Genomic DNA, 14,779 nt, shown 5'->3' with positions numbered 1-14,779 from the left:
TCTCTGAGGAAGCTTTAAAAATTAAAGATGCTTTAACAATTTGATTATTACTAGTTGGGCTGTGAAGGTTTAGTACCGGCCCACAGGTTCACAGAGGGTGGATGTTCTGTGAGGGATGAAGGGCAGAGGGAAGGGGGTTGAGTTGGAGACAGGCCCTGTCCTGCGACCCTCATGGGCTCTGCTCCCTCCTGGCCTCGCCCTGTTCCCAGTTTCTTCCTGCTTTGAACTCCATCTAAACTCCACCCCTGTGCATAGTGGGTGTTGCCACAGTGTCAGTCCACTCCTGCCAAGAATGTCCTGCACCCCACGCAGTCATCCTGTCACCTCAGGCATGTTTAGTTGTTACCAGAGCCTGGGCCCCAGGGTGGGGAAGCCAGGGGGCAAGGGCTGGACTGGGCCTTGTCTTACCTGGGCCGAAGGGTCTGCAGCATGGGGACCCCCAGGGCCCCAGAGCATATCCTCCAAAGGATTGACGGAAGTGCCTTAGATCCACTTCCCCTCCCTTGTCCTAAGAGTTCAGACTCAGGTTGGTTTGGTTAATTAATGGCCGGATGAGGAAGGGTCCCCGGGATGAGGATGGGTCGGCAGTGAAGGAATTCAGTTCAGGCCCGAGAACGTCAAGAAAGACTTTCCTGGGGGTTTCCTTCAGCTCTGAGCTCCAGTAGGTCAAAGGGCAGAGCGTCTCATGTGAATGAGTTCAAGAGGCTGTGGTGCACTTTTCTCACGTGATGGACTCCTCACACTTTCGTTGCCCGGAGTCGAGTGAACCTCCCCCAGCTTCACACCTCACGGGGTGGAGTGGCAGCACGTGGCATCCATTTCTCCAGAGCACTTTGTCCTGCAGGAAAGCATCACCTTTTTACTTTGTGGCCCCTTCCCTGTTCACCTTCCTGAAACGGTTGGCTGAGGGGATCCCCTCCCCAGGACAGGAAAGGGTCCCTGGGACTTGGAACAGTCCCCGAGCCCTGGTCACTGGCGGGTTCTCAGCATCTGGCTGCCCCTGAGCCCTTTGGGCTCCAAAGGGGCTGCACTTGGCTCCTCACGAGCAGACTCCCACTCTGAGAACGGAGGCGACGTTGGGGCCTCTCGGGCAGGAAGAGTGTGGTTTGGGTCCATGAGCACGACGCCCGGGAAGCAAGGAGGCTGGGCTATGATTCACCGGGGGTGGAAAACAGTGTCTGTCTTGAAGCTCCAGCAAGTGAGCTGGAAATGTGAGTCATGTATAATTTTACTAAAATTAACCAGCGGGCTCTTCAGACGTTTGCTGTGTGTTTCAGTGTCTTTTCTGCTGCGCGATGCCCACCGTGTCCTGCCTGTGGTGGCCTGCTCCCCCGAGTCCCGTCCTCAGGGCCACTGGGTGTGGCTGTGAGCACAGGTGACACACCTCCGGCGCTGACTCTGCCATGCTTCCGTCGCCACGTGGGAGCCTGATGCCCCAGCCCCGGCCTTCCTGTCCTCCCCAGATCACGGGTCTAGGAGAAAGCAGTGCCATGTGTTCCTCCCTGGGACCCGCGGGATGGGCTGGGTGGACACTGGGTGAATATCGTGGAGTCGGGACTGGGCGGAGGTAGACTGACAACAAAGCTCGCACCTCTGTCCCTAAGCCTGCTTGGGCCCCAAAACCTCACTTTTTGGGGGAGGGAGGGGAGACTGTGTCAGGGAAGCACAATTTACATAGTTTGTCATACATTGCATTTTATTTTACTCCAATTTAGAAAGAAAGCTGATACTGAAAGTGAGTCTGTAACGGTGGGGTCTTTCACACTCTGAGAATTCAGATACTTAGTCATAAACATCCGTCCGGTAAACGCCAGGCCCTCTCCCATAGGCCTGAAACCCCTCAGGCGGGCATGGCACTTCTGTGAGGTTCTGCGGGAAATCGGCGCTCGAGATCACAGCCGCGGAGACTCTGCCGTCAAGGCCTGTGACGCCTTCTGAATCATCATGGGAAGGCCTGTGGCTTGTGTGGAGTGCTTCTTCTGGACTCTGACCAGAACCCGCTCCATGGTGGTCCCAGTGGCTGGCCGTGTACCATGTAATTGCCTCCAAGTCCTCCTGCAGAGCAGACCGGAGAGTAAAGGGAAGAAATGCTGTGCCTTTGCAGTTAGTTCCTCTGTAGCTGATGAACTATGTTTGCGGCAGATTTGGTTCCGCTAATGCTCACAGATCCCCTGCCCTGTACCAGTGCAGTCCTTTATGTTTGTATAATGGCCCCTCCCCACTGAGACCCTCCGAGGCAGCTCTTTTGACCAGGACACCCCCGTCTGTGGCCTCTAAGAGCCGCTGAGGCTTGCGAGGGCCTCACCCCCAAGCCCCTGCCACCTGACAGGCACGTGCTCCATCTGCAGGGTGGCTCCTCTGGGGAGGGGTGGTTATGGGGTCTTCCCAGTGCTGTTGGGGAGACCTCATGCGCTGAGGCTGGTGAGGCCTGGAGCAGGAGCCGGCGTGTGGGAGGCATCGGCTGCTTTGGCATCATCACCGCCTTCATCCTTGGTAATGGCAGGTTCTTGTCAAACCAAGCCAGCCTCAAGCACACAGGTGAGGTCTCAGGGCTGTTAGCCAGGGAGTTGTAGAAGCACTCTGATGGGCCGCTGCCTTCGTCTGGATGGCCCCCTGGAGCCGATTCGGGCCTGGGAAGGTTCTTCACCCAGCGCCAACCTGGGCGAGCATCCTGGCTCTTCAATACCAACTAGCTGTTTGACCCACACCTCAGAAAACGGGGCGATAGTGGTGTGGGACTTCTCCACAGCAAGGTGGGGGGCGATGGGATGGGTGAGAGCGCCTGGCTGTGGTCGAAGGCCCCTTCGCCCATGGAAGCTTCAGGTTCCCACCTGAGCGCTCACTCCTCTTTTCAGGAGCAAGACTGCCAATGGAGACTGCCGGAAAGACCCCCGGGAGCGGAGCCGCAGCCCCATCGAGCGCGCCGCGGCCCCCACCATGAGCCTGCACGGCAGCCACCTGTACACGTCCCTCCCCAGCCTCAGCATGGAGCAGCCCCTCGCACTGACCAAGAACAGCCTAGACACCAGCAGGCCAGCCGGCATCTCACCCACCCTGACCCCAGTGGAGCGGCAGCAGGTATGTCTTTGTTCTGTGGCGCTCGGCTGGTGGCTGGTAGTGGGTCCAGGCGCCAGGGGGTGGGGGATGGGTGGCTCCGTGGCTCCTGGCAGAGCCGAGGCAGGTGATGAGAGATATGGGGGGTAACCCACCTTGGCTCTACACGGTGCCAGCAGCAGGATCGTCTCACCAAATGCTATACCTTGCATTTTAATTCCAATCTGAGCCTGTTTGGGCCTTGTCCCGTGGGGCTCAGGGTCTGTGCAGAAAGCACACATGCCATCTAGATAAGGTGTATTCCTAGCAGCCTTCCTAGGACCCCTGCCATGATCCTAAGGGGAATCCTACATTAATCCTACATTAGCCTCACAGGTGGGGTTAGATGTCAGGTTGCTTCACCTTGGGCTGGAATTCCATCAAGTCACTGATCATGGGGCTCTTAGCTCCTGCTGGTCAGAAACCTGTGATTGGCAGACAAAGATTTTTTCTTTATTAGTATTATTAAAGGACAATAAGGAAACTAAGTTACTACAAGATAAACACAGATTGGTAGGAAAATAGACTTAAAAGGGGGGCTTCTGCTTCTGGGGGAATAGTAATAAAAGTAGACACTGGCATCGAGGCTAAGAATCAGCTCCTGAGCCACAGCCTTTCTCTCTCAACCTCTGGGGCCTGTGACCTAATGGGTCTTTGAGCAGAGGAGGGACCGGCGTGGCCGGAGCTGGGGCTCGGCCTCCGGGCTGCTGGCTGTGTCCCTACCCTCTTGTCCCTTCCCGCACTTGGTTCTGGCCCCGACTGTGACAACTGCCTGTGGGGACCCCAGGAACTGGGCGAGGCAGTGATTCCGTGAGGCCAGTGAACAGCTCCACTTCCAACCTTGGAGCCCATGGTTTCCTTCGTTCCTTTTCCAGAACTGTGTAGACCCCTGCTTTGCGTAGGGTGTGTTAGAAGCTGGTCTAGCTCTCTACGGACACTCAAGGTTTGAGTTCAGAGACAGGTAATCAGACGACTCATCTGTGAACGTAGGGTTAGTAAGAACACGCTGAGCTACTCGTCATCCGCTTAGTGACCGCGCAGCGCCACTGGAGCCTCGAAGCCCTGGAGGGGGAGGCAGACTTGCGGTGCGGGCAAATGGCGACGTGAAGAGAGGGCCTCGGGGGCAGAGGGGAGGTGACCTACGTGGAAGAGGAGTTTATTTCTAGAATCTGGGGAATTCAGCCCTCTGGCTCCAGCCACTCCCAGGCGGAGTTCCTCAGAAGGGTGGCTGTGGCCCTTGGTGGCCTGGGGGACAAGCGCCAGGTCTCTGCCCAGAACAGGGCGGCAGGCGGGCCCTCCCTCCCCTCTCTGCAGTTCTTTGACATCTTCTTGAAATCATGGATTTCCATGGCTTTGCAAGGCTTTTGAGGACCTTCTGGTTGGTTCTGGCCACAGCTGCTGTGTGAAGGGTACCTCTGGATGTTGACTGGCTCTCATGACCTCAGCTCCCACCCCACCCTGTCATGGGCCTGGCTGCCCCCGGCCCTGGGCGGGTTTTCCAGCAGAGAACCTTGACCTGCCCCTGTGTTCCTTTGGGCTTCCTGCTGGGACAGAGAAGCAGACAGCAGCTCTTCTGGGATGGCAGTGATCCCAGCTTTCATTAGGAGCCTGGCTGCCCACCCCCAAACCCCGGCTTGGCTGCTGGTCTCCGGGTCCCATCCCAGGATAACTGTTCACCGGCTCCTCTGTCAGCCCCACATGGCTGGGACGCTCAGCTCCAACTTGAGCTTCTGCTCAGTGCTGGGCTCTGCAGGTGCGGTGCCGACGATGGACTTCAGAGTCATCCGCCCATTCCCGGGACTTCTGTGTCACCTGCTGTCAGCAGGGCTGCAGGAAATGACGGTGGGGAGAGGCTTCCTGGAGCGTCAGCCAAGCCGGCAGCTCTGCGGGGCGGGCAGTGGGCACCTTACTCCTTGCAGTGGTGAGTGGGACTCCGATCCCTGGGAACTGGGACTGGAAGGCTCCCAGAGAGGCAGGTCTGGGGTGGCTGCGGAAAGTGTCACCCATTCCGTGGTTTTGTGACAGCAGCTGTTCTTAAGTTACAAAGATGCCAAGAGGACGGCAGCCAATGAGGAGAGACAGGATAAGCTTAAAGAGGAAACATCCAAGGGACAGCAAACCTTGGGATTGTCCCCATGTGGGAGCCGCTTGCAGCTGGGGTGGGTAGGGCGAGGGGTAAACAGCACTTGATGACAAATTCTCAGTCTCCAGCAGGTCACAGTGTGGCCTTCATCTCCCCGGTCCGGAAAGTAAGGGTATTGGGCCACATGAGCGCATGGGCACAGGCCGTGTGGAAGCAGGAGGCTGTTCCAGTGTGGTGGGTGGCACCCAGCAGGTGTCAGGTCCCAGGCGAGCTCAGCCAGACACCTGCAGCCTGGGTTGTGGGCAAGAGAGGAAGCCCCCAGGCACTGACCACATCCACCAGTGTTCACTTCATCTCGGGTCAGGAGACATCTCAGAGGTGGTCCCATTCCCAGGGAGCTGCCACAGCCTCTTCTTAGAGCCCAGCCCAGCCCTGCCCTGCCCGGCAGGGGCCATGCTCTCTCTTGGAGTGGCCTTTCCTACAGCCCTGAGACTGGACATCCCACCATATGCTTCGGCCTAAGCTTCCCTCACTGCTTTCTCTGACACTGCATTTCCCCCCAAACACGCCCACACGCTCTGACCTTTGCCTTGGTCAGGGACCTGGTTCCAAGAACAGAACCCACCTGAGCTGGTTTAAGCACAAAAGGAAGGAAGTTATATTGGGAGGACCCAGGGCGTTGCCCAGAGCCAAGGTCATGGGTGCAGCTGGACTCAGGAATGAAGGGCTGGTCCTTGTCTGGGAGCGCTGGAAGAGGGGTGGGACCCTCTGTCTGCCCCTGGCGCTGTGCCTGTCCCGCTCTTTGCATCCTTTTCTCTCTCAGCGTCTCTGTCACATGGCCAGCTTGGCATGGGCTGTCCCATGGCTCAACTTGAACCTCCTCCTGAGCTGGCCCCAGTAGTTGGCCCTCAGCCTGAGTCAGCGATTCAGTCGGGCCCAGGGGGACAGGGTCACTTGTGAACACGGCTGCCATAGCTCCATCGCCAGGATGGAGGGCGTGTTCCTACGAGGCGGGATGTGGGCAGATCACAGGCTCAAGTTTAAACAGACACTTCAAAAGGTGGTCTGCTGGCTGTCCTTCACCTGCAGGGCAGGAGTCCCATACGTGACCATGGCCAGGCCCCCACACCTCCATCTCAGGTGATGCTCCAGGCCCCTCTTGAGGTATCGTTCTTTCTGTTTCACACTTGAAGGAAGGTGCGCTTAGAGGTGTGAATGAAGGTCCTGCCTAATGAGTGGAAAGCTGGTTCACCCCAGGTCAGCCTGGCCTCAAAGCCATGTTCTTAGAGTTGCTGTTGTGGCTCAGTGAGTTAGAACCCAACTAGTATCAGGAAGATACAGGTTTCATCCCTGGCCTCACTCAGTGGGTTAAGGATCCAGCATTGCTGAGGGCTGTGGTGTAGGTTGCAGATGCGGCTCAGATCCTGTATTGCCGTGGCTGTGGTGTAGGCCGGCAGCTGCAGCTCCAATTGGACCCCTAGCCTGGGAACTTCCAAGTGCCACGGGTGCGGCCCTAGAAAGCAAAAAATGAGAAGATAAAAAGCCACGTTTTCTCTTCTCTGCCATTTTCATCCACGTGGTGAGTTGTCACACTGACTCTCAGTGGCTCCACCCCATTGCTGATGTGTCGAACCGTTGACAAAGCCCCGACTTTTTTCAAATGCTGCTGCCAAGCCACTTCTTCCCATGTCTTGGACGGGTGGCTTGTCTCGTGTAGATCCCGATCTTGGTCTCGGACGCATTCTCATCGCTCCTGTTCACATCCCATCAGGGGAAGGTTTGGTGTGCAGGCCTTCACACCGGCTACTGATCCACTTCTTTAAAGGAATGGGGGGGTGGACACCCCCGACTCCCTTTGGGGCGACCCTTCAGCCAGCCCCTCACTGGCTGTCTCGTCCTCCTACCTCTTGGTCCTCAGGGGTGTTGGGAGGCAGATACTTGCTTGAGAGAGATGTGGGTGCACAGATGGTTTCTGTCCCGGTTCTGCTCTGAGGTCTGGGGATGCAGACTCGCCAGTCCCTGCGCTGAAGCATGCATGGTCTGCAGGAGGCCGGTGAATCTGTAAGGGCTGGTCTGCTTGCTGAATGTGCTGGTAGAGTGGTCATAAAAGGCTTCACAGAGGTGACATTTGAACAGGGTTTGAAAGCATCAGTGGAGTGTGCAGGACAGACAGTGTGGAGGTTTGGGGAAGGAGAGAAGAGTGTGTGCAGGCGGGTTGGGGGAGGGTGATGTGTGTCATTCAGGCGCTTGGAGAGATTTCCTGCGTTTCTGTCTCCATCGTGACTTGTGTGGTCCTGGTAGAAAAGACTGGAGCCACAGCTTTAGTCTGAAGCAAGCCGGGAGTATATTGGAAGGTCCTGGGAGGGCCACACTGAGAAGGACGGGGACCATGCACTCTGAGGACCTTAATGGTAGGAACTGTGGTCCCTTTGCAACCCTCTGCCATCTGCACACTGGTCTCTGACTCCCAGGCTCCATTTCAGCTCCCAGCAGCTGAGCCTCTGTCCCATGTCCCTCATGGACTCAAATGGCCACGAACAAGGGTCACTGCCCCAAGAAAGGACGGCTTGGGAGTGGGCCGAGCTCATACTCTCAAGGCTTGTTCACTGTGGATTCAGGAAGTGGAGCAGTGTGACCCCCACTGTGACTAGGAGGTGGCAGGTGGGCCATGTGGATGCTGGGGAGGCCCCACCTGGAGGCACCCAGGAGGCCGATGGCACTCCGCTTTCTGCGCTGGACAGGTGCCAGCCACAGTTGGGGGCACAGGGCGGTTGGCCTGCCTCTGAGCTGGGCAGGGACCCGAGGACTGGGGTTGCCCGTGGGGCTGGGGCAGCACAGCTGCCCATCCTCCCACACCCGCACTGACAGCTCTCCTCTCCCCAGAACCGGCCCTCGGTGATCACGTGCGCCTCTGCCAGCACCCGCAACTGCAACCTCTCCCACTGCCCTGTGGCGCACAGCGGCTGTGCGGCCAGCCCGGCCAGCTTCCGGAGGGCCTCGAGCTGTAAGTGCTGACCCCCTCTGCACACGACTCAGTGCAGTTCCAGCCTCTTCTGTGTCCTCATGTTGATGGGAACCACCAGCCCCTGGGGGCCATTTCTGATCCAGGTGGACAGGGTGGCTTTGAGCACAGGTGCGCCCAGCGTGTGCTCAGCTTGGGTGGAAGGGGAAAGGGCACATTGGCCCTGACCTCCAGGCCCATCCTCTACTTGGGGGCACAGTGGGAGCTGCTGTTCTTACGGCCACACTCTGCATCTGAATGTGTACCTAGCCCGGGGCAGCAGGCATGCTGCCTGGTGGCAGGTCCAGCGACGTAACCCGCCCAAGGGCCCAGCTAGGCCGGGTGAAGTGGGCCCTCTGTCCCCAGGTCCCATCCCTGACTGCTGTCCTGCTCCCCACAGCCGCCACCACCTGTGACCCCGTGGTGGAGGAGCATTTCCGCAGGAGCCTGGGCAAGAACTACAAGGAGCCTGAGCCGGCACCCAACTCCGTGTCCATCACAGGCTCTGTGGACGACCACTTTGCCAAAGCCCTGGGCGACACATGGCTGCAGATCAAGGCAGCCAAGGACGGCGCATCCAGCAGCCCCGAGTCGGCCTCGCGCAGGGGCCAGCCCGCCAGCCCCTCTGCGCACATGGTCAGCCACAGCCACTCCCCATCCGTGGTCTCCTGAAGGAGCGCTGCCCGCGAACATGATGCGGATCTGCATGGTTTGCCTGAGCTTTGAACAGTCAGTGCTTAAAAAATGGGGCGGGGCGGGGGGAGTCACGGGGGTGGGGTGGGAGGAAGGGAGGGGTGGTTTATTCGCAAAACCATGACGTCGGGATTTTTGTTGTTTTGTACTTGCTTGGTATTTGTACATGGGGCCCTCAAACAGCAGCATCCGTGGTGGCACCTGTCCGATGCAGCACCTAACTTCCTGCCTCAGTCACCAAAGAAACCCTGGTGCAGGGCTGCTGCCTGACAGGGGCCAGAACTCCACGGCGCTTTCAGTCACAGGCCAGGCCACTGGTGACCAGACGCTTTGTGCTTTCTCATTTGCTTCTTGAGACCGGGGTGTGTGTGTGCTTGTGTGTGTGCGTCTACTTGAAGAGAACGGAACTGTCGTGTCTGATTTGCACTATGGGAGGAGGACTGAAGTTGCCTGCCTGACAACTTGGTGCAAGATGGGCAGACTGCTGAAAACCAGAGGGTTTAAGGATGACATTTCTGACCATTTGTGTGGGGGTTTTTTGGTTGTTTTTAAAATTTAGACAAAACTGCTTTGGAAGGGGAAGTCTCATGCAGGTTATAGGTCTTTCTCTGTCTAGATATCAGGTGCTTGCAACTGGACTGCAGACTCCACCAATCACGGGCATTTTACCTTTTCTAAACACTGCAGTTTGTTAGACTAGAGCTGAGGTTGGAGGATTCCGTAGTGCTTTAAACGTGATGCATGTTTTAATGGATAAAAATAGCTGGTTTCTATTAATTGTATAGACAGTAAACAAAAACATTAATACTTTAGCTTTTCAGAGTTTGTTTATTTTTGTCAGTTACAGTCCTAGATATACTTACTGCTGGTACAGTTGTACTCTAAGATTTGTGTTTGATATTCACGTTACTCCCAAGTGGCGCGGGCCCTGGAGAAGGGCAGGCGAGTGGCTGGTCAGCCGTGGGTAGGATGCTGGAGTTTTTGGCCGCAGGCTGACCTCATCATTTATTTTTTGCATCCGTCTGCTTATTACGCATCTTAGGGGAGCTGGCATTTGTGTCTTCCAGCCCCCTCCTCGCAGAAACTGCTCCCTTTGAACTCTTGGCTGAACAGCAGATTCCTGACAATCTGTGATACGGGATTTTGTACATGTCCTTGTACACTGCAGCCAAGGCAGCATACATTCCTCTGACTTTACACAGTTACAACAGCATTTATTATCGTTTGCTCTAGTAATAGCTACTAACTAGAAATTAGGTGAAGAAGAAAGCATGACAGACCCAGCTGTGGATGTTCAACAGCTGCTCCTCTTGATAAATGTTTCTATGCGCCCCCCCCCCCCCCCCGCGCTACCTTCCCATTTCGCCCACCAGGGCGCTTGCGCGCTCGCCTGGCTGCGCGGCACTGTGGACTCACGGGGGCCCTTGAGGCTGGTTTTCAGTATGAGAAAGATCCAGGTTAGCAGGTTCGTTTTGAAACGTGGCCTTGGGTGAAAAGGCGCGCGGACTGGCTCTTGTGGCCACAAGGCGGCTGCAGGTCTTTTAACAGGCGGGAGGAAAGCTGCCTCCTTGGGCCCCCCGCACACATTTCCCTCCCACTTAACTGGGCTTCCAGGCTTTTGCATTCAGGCCCCTATATTTTCTGTAGGAAAAATCGTTGAGAACACTTTTTTTATATAGGTAACTTTAAGACCATCATTACGCTGTGCGTAAAGAATGTACAGAGAAATTTGTAGGTATTTTTTGAAGAACAATTAATTTGTTAATGATATGTAGCTATTTAATTTTTCCCTTTCCTATTGTAATCATTCATATTTTTTTGTTTGGAAAAAAAAAGTTGATCTTTTTTTTTTGTCGTAGATTTGTCTGTAAAAGTGCAGGAACACAGTTATTCTATGAGAACACTGCATCTGCCTTAATAGCCACTAGTTTGTTATTGCTACAGGCTACTGAGCGTCGCCACAGGAAAACTCCCCCGCTGCTGGCGGCTCTGTCAAGAATAGGCTCCTCACACGCCCACCGTCCACCAGCGAGGCCATCACTTTGGAGGGGACAATGGCGCTGAGGGCCGGGTCCCCAGCGCGCTGACCTGTCTGGGATAGGCGGCACCCGGGAGGAGGCCTTAGGCAGACGGGGAAGCAGAAAACCAAACATGTCACCGGGAAGGGACACTCCCTGGCCTCGGGTGGGCACAGTGAGGTTCCTCACTGAGCCACGCCATCTGCAGTGTGCTCTGACCATTCTCTCCATGTTTGTAAATCTGTAATATACCATTCTCTGTGGCCTGTTTTTCCTGGAAGAAGAAGAAAAAAAAAGGTTTGGCAGGCCATCTTTTTTTTGTACTTAAAAGTAGCCTTAAGAACAATAATAAAGTGCTCTTAAACCACAGACTATGTGTGATCCCTGGGTCCTGGAGTGACAGGACGGGGCAGTGGGGGCGGGAGGGAGCCGGGCTCGCCGCCCTACCCCCGTGTACAGGGGCTGTGTGGATTCAAGCCCCACATTGGCTGGGAAACTAATTTTAACGCCATGAGAAGCAATATTTAAAACCTAACCTGGAGTTCCCATTGTGGCGCAGCAGAAATGAATCCCACTCTCATCCATGAGGATGTGAGTTCAAGCCCTGGCTTCGCTTAGTGGGTTAAGGGTCTGGTGTTTCCGTGAGCAGTGGTGTAGGTCACAGATGCGGCTCGGATCTGGCGTTGCTGTGGTGTAGGCCGGCAGCCGCAACCTGCCGGCCCCTAGCCTGGGAACCTCCATATGCCGAGGGTGTGGCCCTAAAAAGCAAAAAAAGAAGAGAGATAAAACATAACCTACAAAACCCCAGCTCTTGTACGAGTCAGCCTCAGACTCGATTTTGACTTTGGCTCTAGTCCCAAAACAAAAGGTGACACCACAGAAATAAAAGTGCAGGAAGGGTACCTCTCCTGGGCTTCCTTGCCCAGCTCTGTGGGTGTCACGGATGTGCACACCCAGGATGAGGAGGAAAAGCAGCCTGAGCGCCTCACCACCTCACCACCCCTGGTGGACTCCTGGCCACAGACATGCACCCCCCTCCCCCCAGAGGCGCAGGAGCAGTGTGGGCTGCACACTCTGTCCTTAATGGAGGCCTGTGTTCCCTGGGACAGCTGTGGTCCCCTCTGTCCTTCCCGCCAGCAGGCCATGCGGACGTGCACCAACAAGGCTCTCAGCACCCACAGGTGCCCGGGGGCCTCTCGGTGCAGTCTGCAGAGCTGGAGCTGGTTCCTCACAGCCTCATTTGGTCCGTGTTCAGCCAACTCCTCCCTGTCCTTAACTGCCACCCCATGGGGGTCAGAACCAGAAGGATCCTGGGAACATGACTACCGAACGCTTGTGACAACAAGAAAAGAGAACTGCTCGTGAAGGGAACTGAGTCCCAGATCAATGGCAATGCCAAAGCCAAGGTTATTATTTAGCTCAGTACTGGTGGGATTGTGAATCATAAGAAATGGAGAACACCAGAAGCTCCTGGGCAGCGGAAGAAGGACCCCAGTCCTCAAGGTATAGGGACGAGGGGACCAGAAAGGTTGGAGGGGCTTGGGGCCCAGAATCACCAGTCCTGGGGGCGGCCGTCCTGCTCCAGCCACTGAGAGCCCTGTGGGGCAGCCAGGGAGGGGTCAGCCTCTCGGGGGGTGTTGTCAGACGGTCTCATCGTCGCTCATGTCCCAGATCTGCGTGGAGAAGGAGAGACACACAGAGTGTTGAGTCACTGGGGTGGCTGTGACACGCTATCAAATCCATGTAGACACGGCAATGAGCAAAAGGAACACGATTCCCCCTTGCAGCTCCCTCGTCACTATGGGATTGACAGCCCGTTTCTCGTACAAGGAAACCAGGTGTCCTTGCCTCAGGCCTCACGGGTGAGTGAGGCAGCCCCTGGCCAAGCCAGGCATGGGGACTCCGCATCTCTCCTTGCCCCAGCCAGTCCCCGCTGTGCTTGTTCCCTTGGCCCTGACCACAGGCCCCGAGAATAAGCCCTCCTGCCACCAGCCCATGGGGGCCTGCCTCTGTTCCTGAGAGAGTGTGTGTCATTGCCGGGGGGGGGGGGGGGGTCTGACCTTGAGGGTGTGAATAAGGGAAGACTAGGGCCCCCATAGATCAGTGTGTGGAGAGGAGTGAGTGAAAGCAGAGGGGACCCTGCTGGGGCAGCCCCCACGGGCCAGCTCTGTGGGGCACCAGCGTGAAGCCCCCTCAGGGAGCAAGCCCAGACCAACAGAGGCCAAGGGGCTGCTCACACCCTGGGGGGCTGGCCCTGAACTTAGGCCTACAGACTTTCAAAATTCCTAGAATTGGTTGCAAAAGGCCACCTCAACACTAGCAGAGCTGAGAGAAGGAACATGCTGTTTACACGAGGCTGGCCCGGGGAGAAGGGGAGGCTCAGCCAAGGTAAACAGCAGCCAGCCTGGCGTTCAGAGTCAGGGATGTGGAAAATAAATCACGAGAGAAGGAAATTTCCTCTCTCTTGAGGACCAGGCACCTGGGGCCAGGGGCTGGGCTGGGTGTGTCTTTCACCCCTGCCCCATGTACCCTACTGTGCAAGGACACTGGGATGGGGCCACAAAGGTCCAGACGCCTGAAGAGGCTGGGGGGTGCAGGCTGAGTGCAACCAGGCTGCCCACCCAGCTCATCCTCAGCACGGCCTGGTGCAGACCCCTAGGCCTGCCCCCTCGGGTGGGAATCAGTGGGGGGTGGGGCGTGAAGTGGTTGCTTCTCCAACCAAGACTGCACCTGATGACACCCCCCCCCAGCCCCCCGTCCTAACCACATGCCTGGGGGAAGCACATTGATTCTTTCACTCCCTTGTTCAATAAACACATGTTTATGGAGCCCTCCCTGTGCCACTTGCTGTGCACTTCTGATGCAGACTCCTGTGAGGTGCAGATAGAAACCAACTCGGAGAGGGAAGTCAGCCAGCCCAGGATCACACGGCAGGAAGTGACAGAGCTGGGAACATGGGTGAGTGAGGGGTTTTGAGAGTTAAAAAGGCTGCCAGGATGCAGGGCTGGGCAGCTGCATGGAGAGGGCCATGGCTGGGGACCCTACCAGGCTGAGATGAAGGAAAAGCAGGGGGTGAGGCCAGTGGACCAAGTCCATGACCGCCTGTCCAGGGAGGGGAGCCACCAGCGAGGCCCGGGCAGAGTCCATCCATGTCAATGAGCAACACCCTCTGCAAATGGGCTGCCAGGGTTGTTCACTGCACTTGGGGGCAGGGGCGGGCAGGGCTTTCAAGGGGAGAGCAGACGCCTCCGTCCATCCTTTCATCCATTTTACTGAGTCTCAGCTCTGGGGAAAGGTCTCAGCACCTACCCAACTCCTCCCCTTGCTCCTGGCACTGCCCAGGCTATGGAGGCCATCAGGGAAGCCACCCAGAGGGCTTATTACAAGGACTCTACGGAAGGGGTTAGGGTGATGGATTTTACTAACTGCTCAAGTTCCCTGGGCCCATGGTGAGGTGTCTGCTAGGGCAGCCATGCCTTGTGCTGTTGGCTGGGCTCAGGAAAACAGGAGCAGTCTGAATTATAAATCTCCAGAAACTTCAGCCTTGACAAATACTATGTGATCTCACCTAAGGCACAGACACTAAAAAAGCCAAATTTGTAGAACCAGAGACTAGACGGATGGTTGCCATGGGCTGGAGGGAATGGGGAGATGGTCAAAGGGTACAAGCTGTGAGTTACAAGAATTAAGTTCTGAGGATCTAGTGTTCAGCCTAGTGACTATAGTTTACAGTATTGTATCCTTTAAATTTGCTAAGAGAATAGATCGTTAAGTATTCTCACCACAAATTTAAAAAGGGATGTGAGGGAGTTCCCACTGTGACACAATGGGATCAACAGCAGGTCTTTGCAGGGCAAACATGCAGGTTCAATCCCTGGCCTAGCACAGCGG

The 14,779-nt window shown here is 56.3% G+C and overlaps 2 protein-coding genes across 30 annotated transcripts in view; one reads left to right on the top strand and one right to left on the bottom strand.

Moving 5' to 3' along the window:
- Positions 1 to 11,257, top strand: part of VGLL4 (vestigial like family member 4) — a 175,038-nt gene extending 163,781 nt beyond the window's left edge. For all 8 annotated transcript variants that reach the window (XM_021071114.1, XM_021071118.1, XM_021071113.1 and 5 more), the window contains 3 exons: positions 2,856 to 3,078; positions 8,060 to 8,180; positions 8,578 to 11,257. In XM_021071114.1, the coding sequence (XP_020926773.1) occupies positions 2,856 to 3,078; positions 8,060 to 8,180; positions 8,578 to 8,849 (616 nt within the window). In that variant the 3' untranslated portion in view covers positions 8,850 to 11,257. The remainder of the gene's footprint in view (positions 1 to 2,855; positions 3,079 to 8,059; positions 8,181 to 8,577) is intronic.
- The window catches only part of ATG7 (autophagy related 7), a 397,386-nt gene continuing 392,804 nt past the window's right edge, over positions 10,198 to 14,779 (bottom strand). For 19 of the 22 annotated variants that reach the window (XM_021068379.1, XM_021068398.1, XM_021068383.1 and 16 more), the window contains one exon: positions 10,198 to 12,561. In XM_021068379.1, the coding sequence (XP_020924038.1) occupies positions 12,529 to 12,561 (33 nt within the window). In that variant the 3' untranslated portion in view covers positions 10,198 to 12,528. 22 annotated transcript variants of the gene reach the window in all.

Source organism: Sus scrofa, chromosome 13 (assembly GCF_000003025.6).
Source record: "Sus scrofa isolate TJ Tabasco breed Duroc chromosome 13, Sscrofa11.1, whole genome shotgun sequence".
NCBI classification, from domain to species: Eukaryota; Metazoa; Chordata; class Mammalia; order Artiodactyla; family Suidae; genus Sus; species Sus scrofa.
This window is presented reverse-complemented; position numbering and strand designations above follow the sequence as displayed.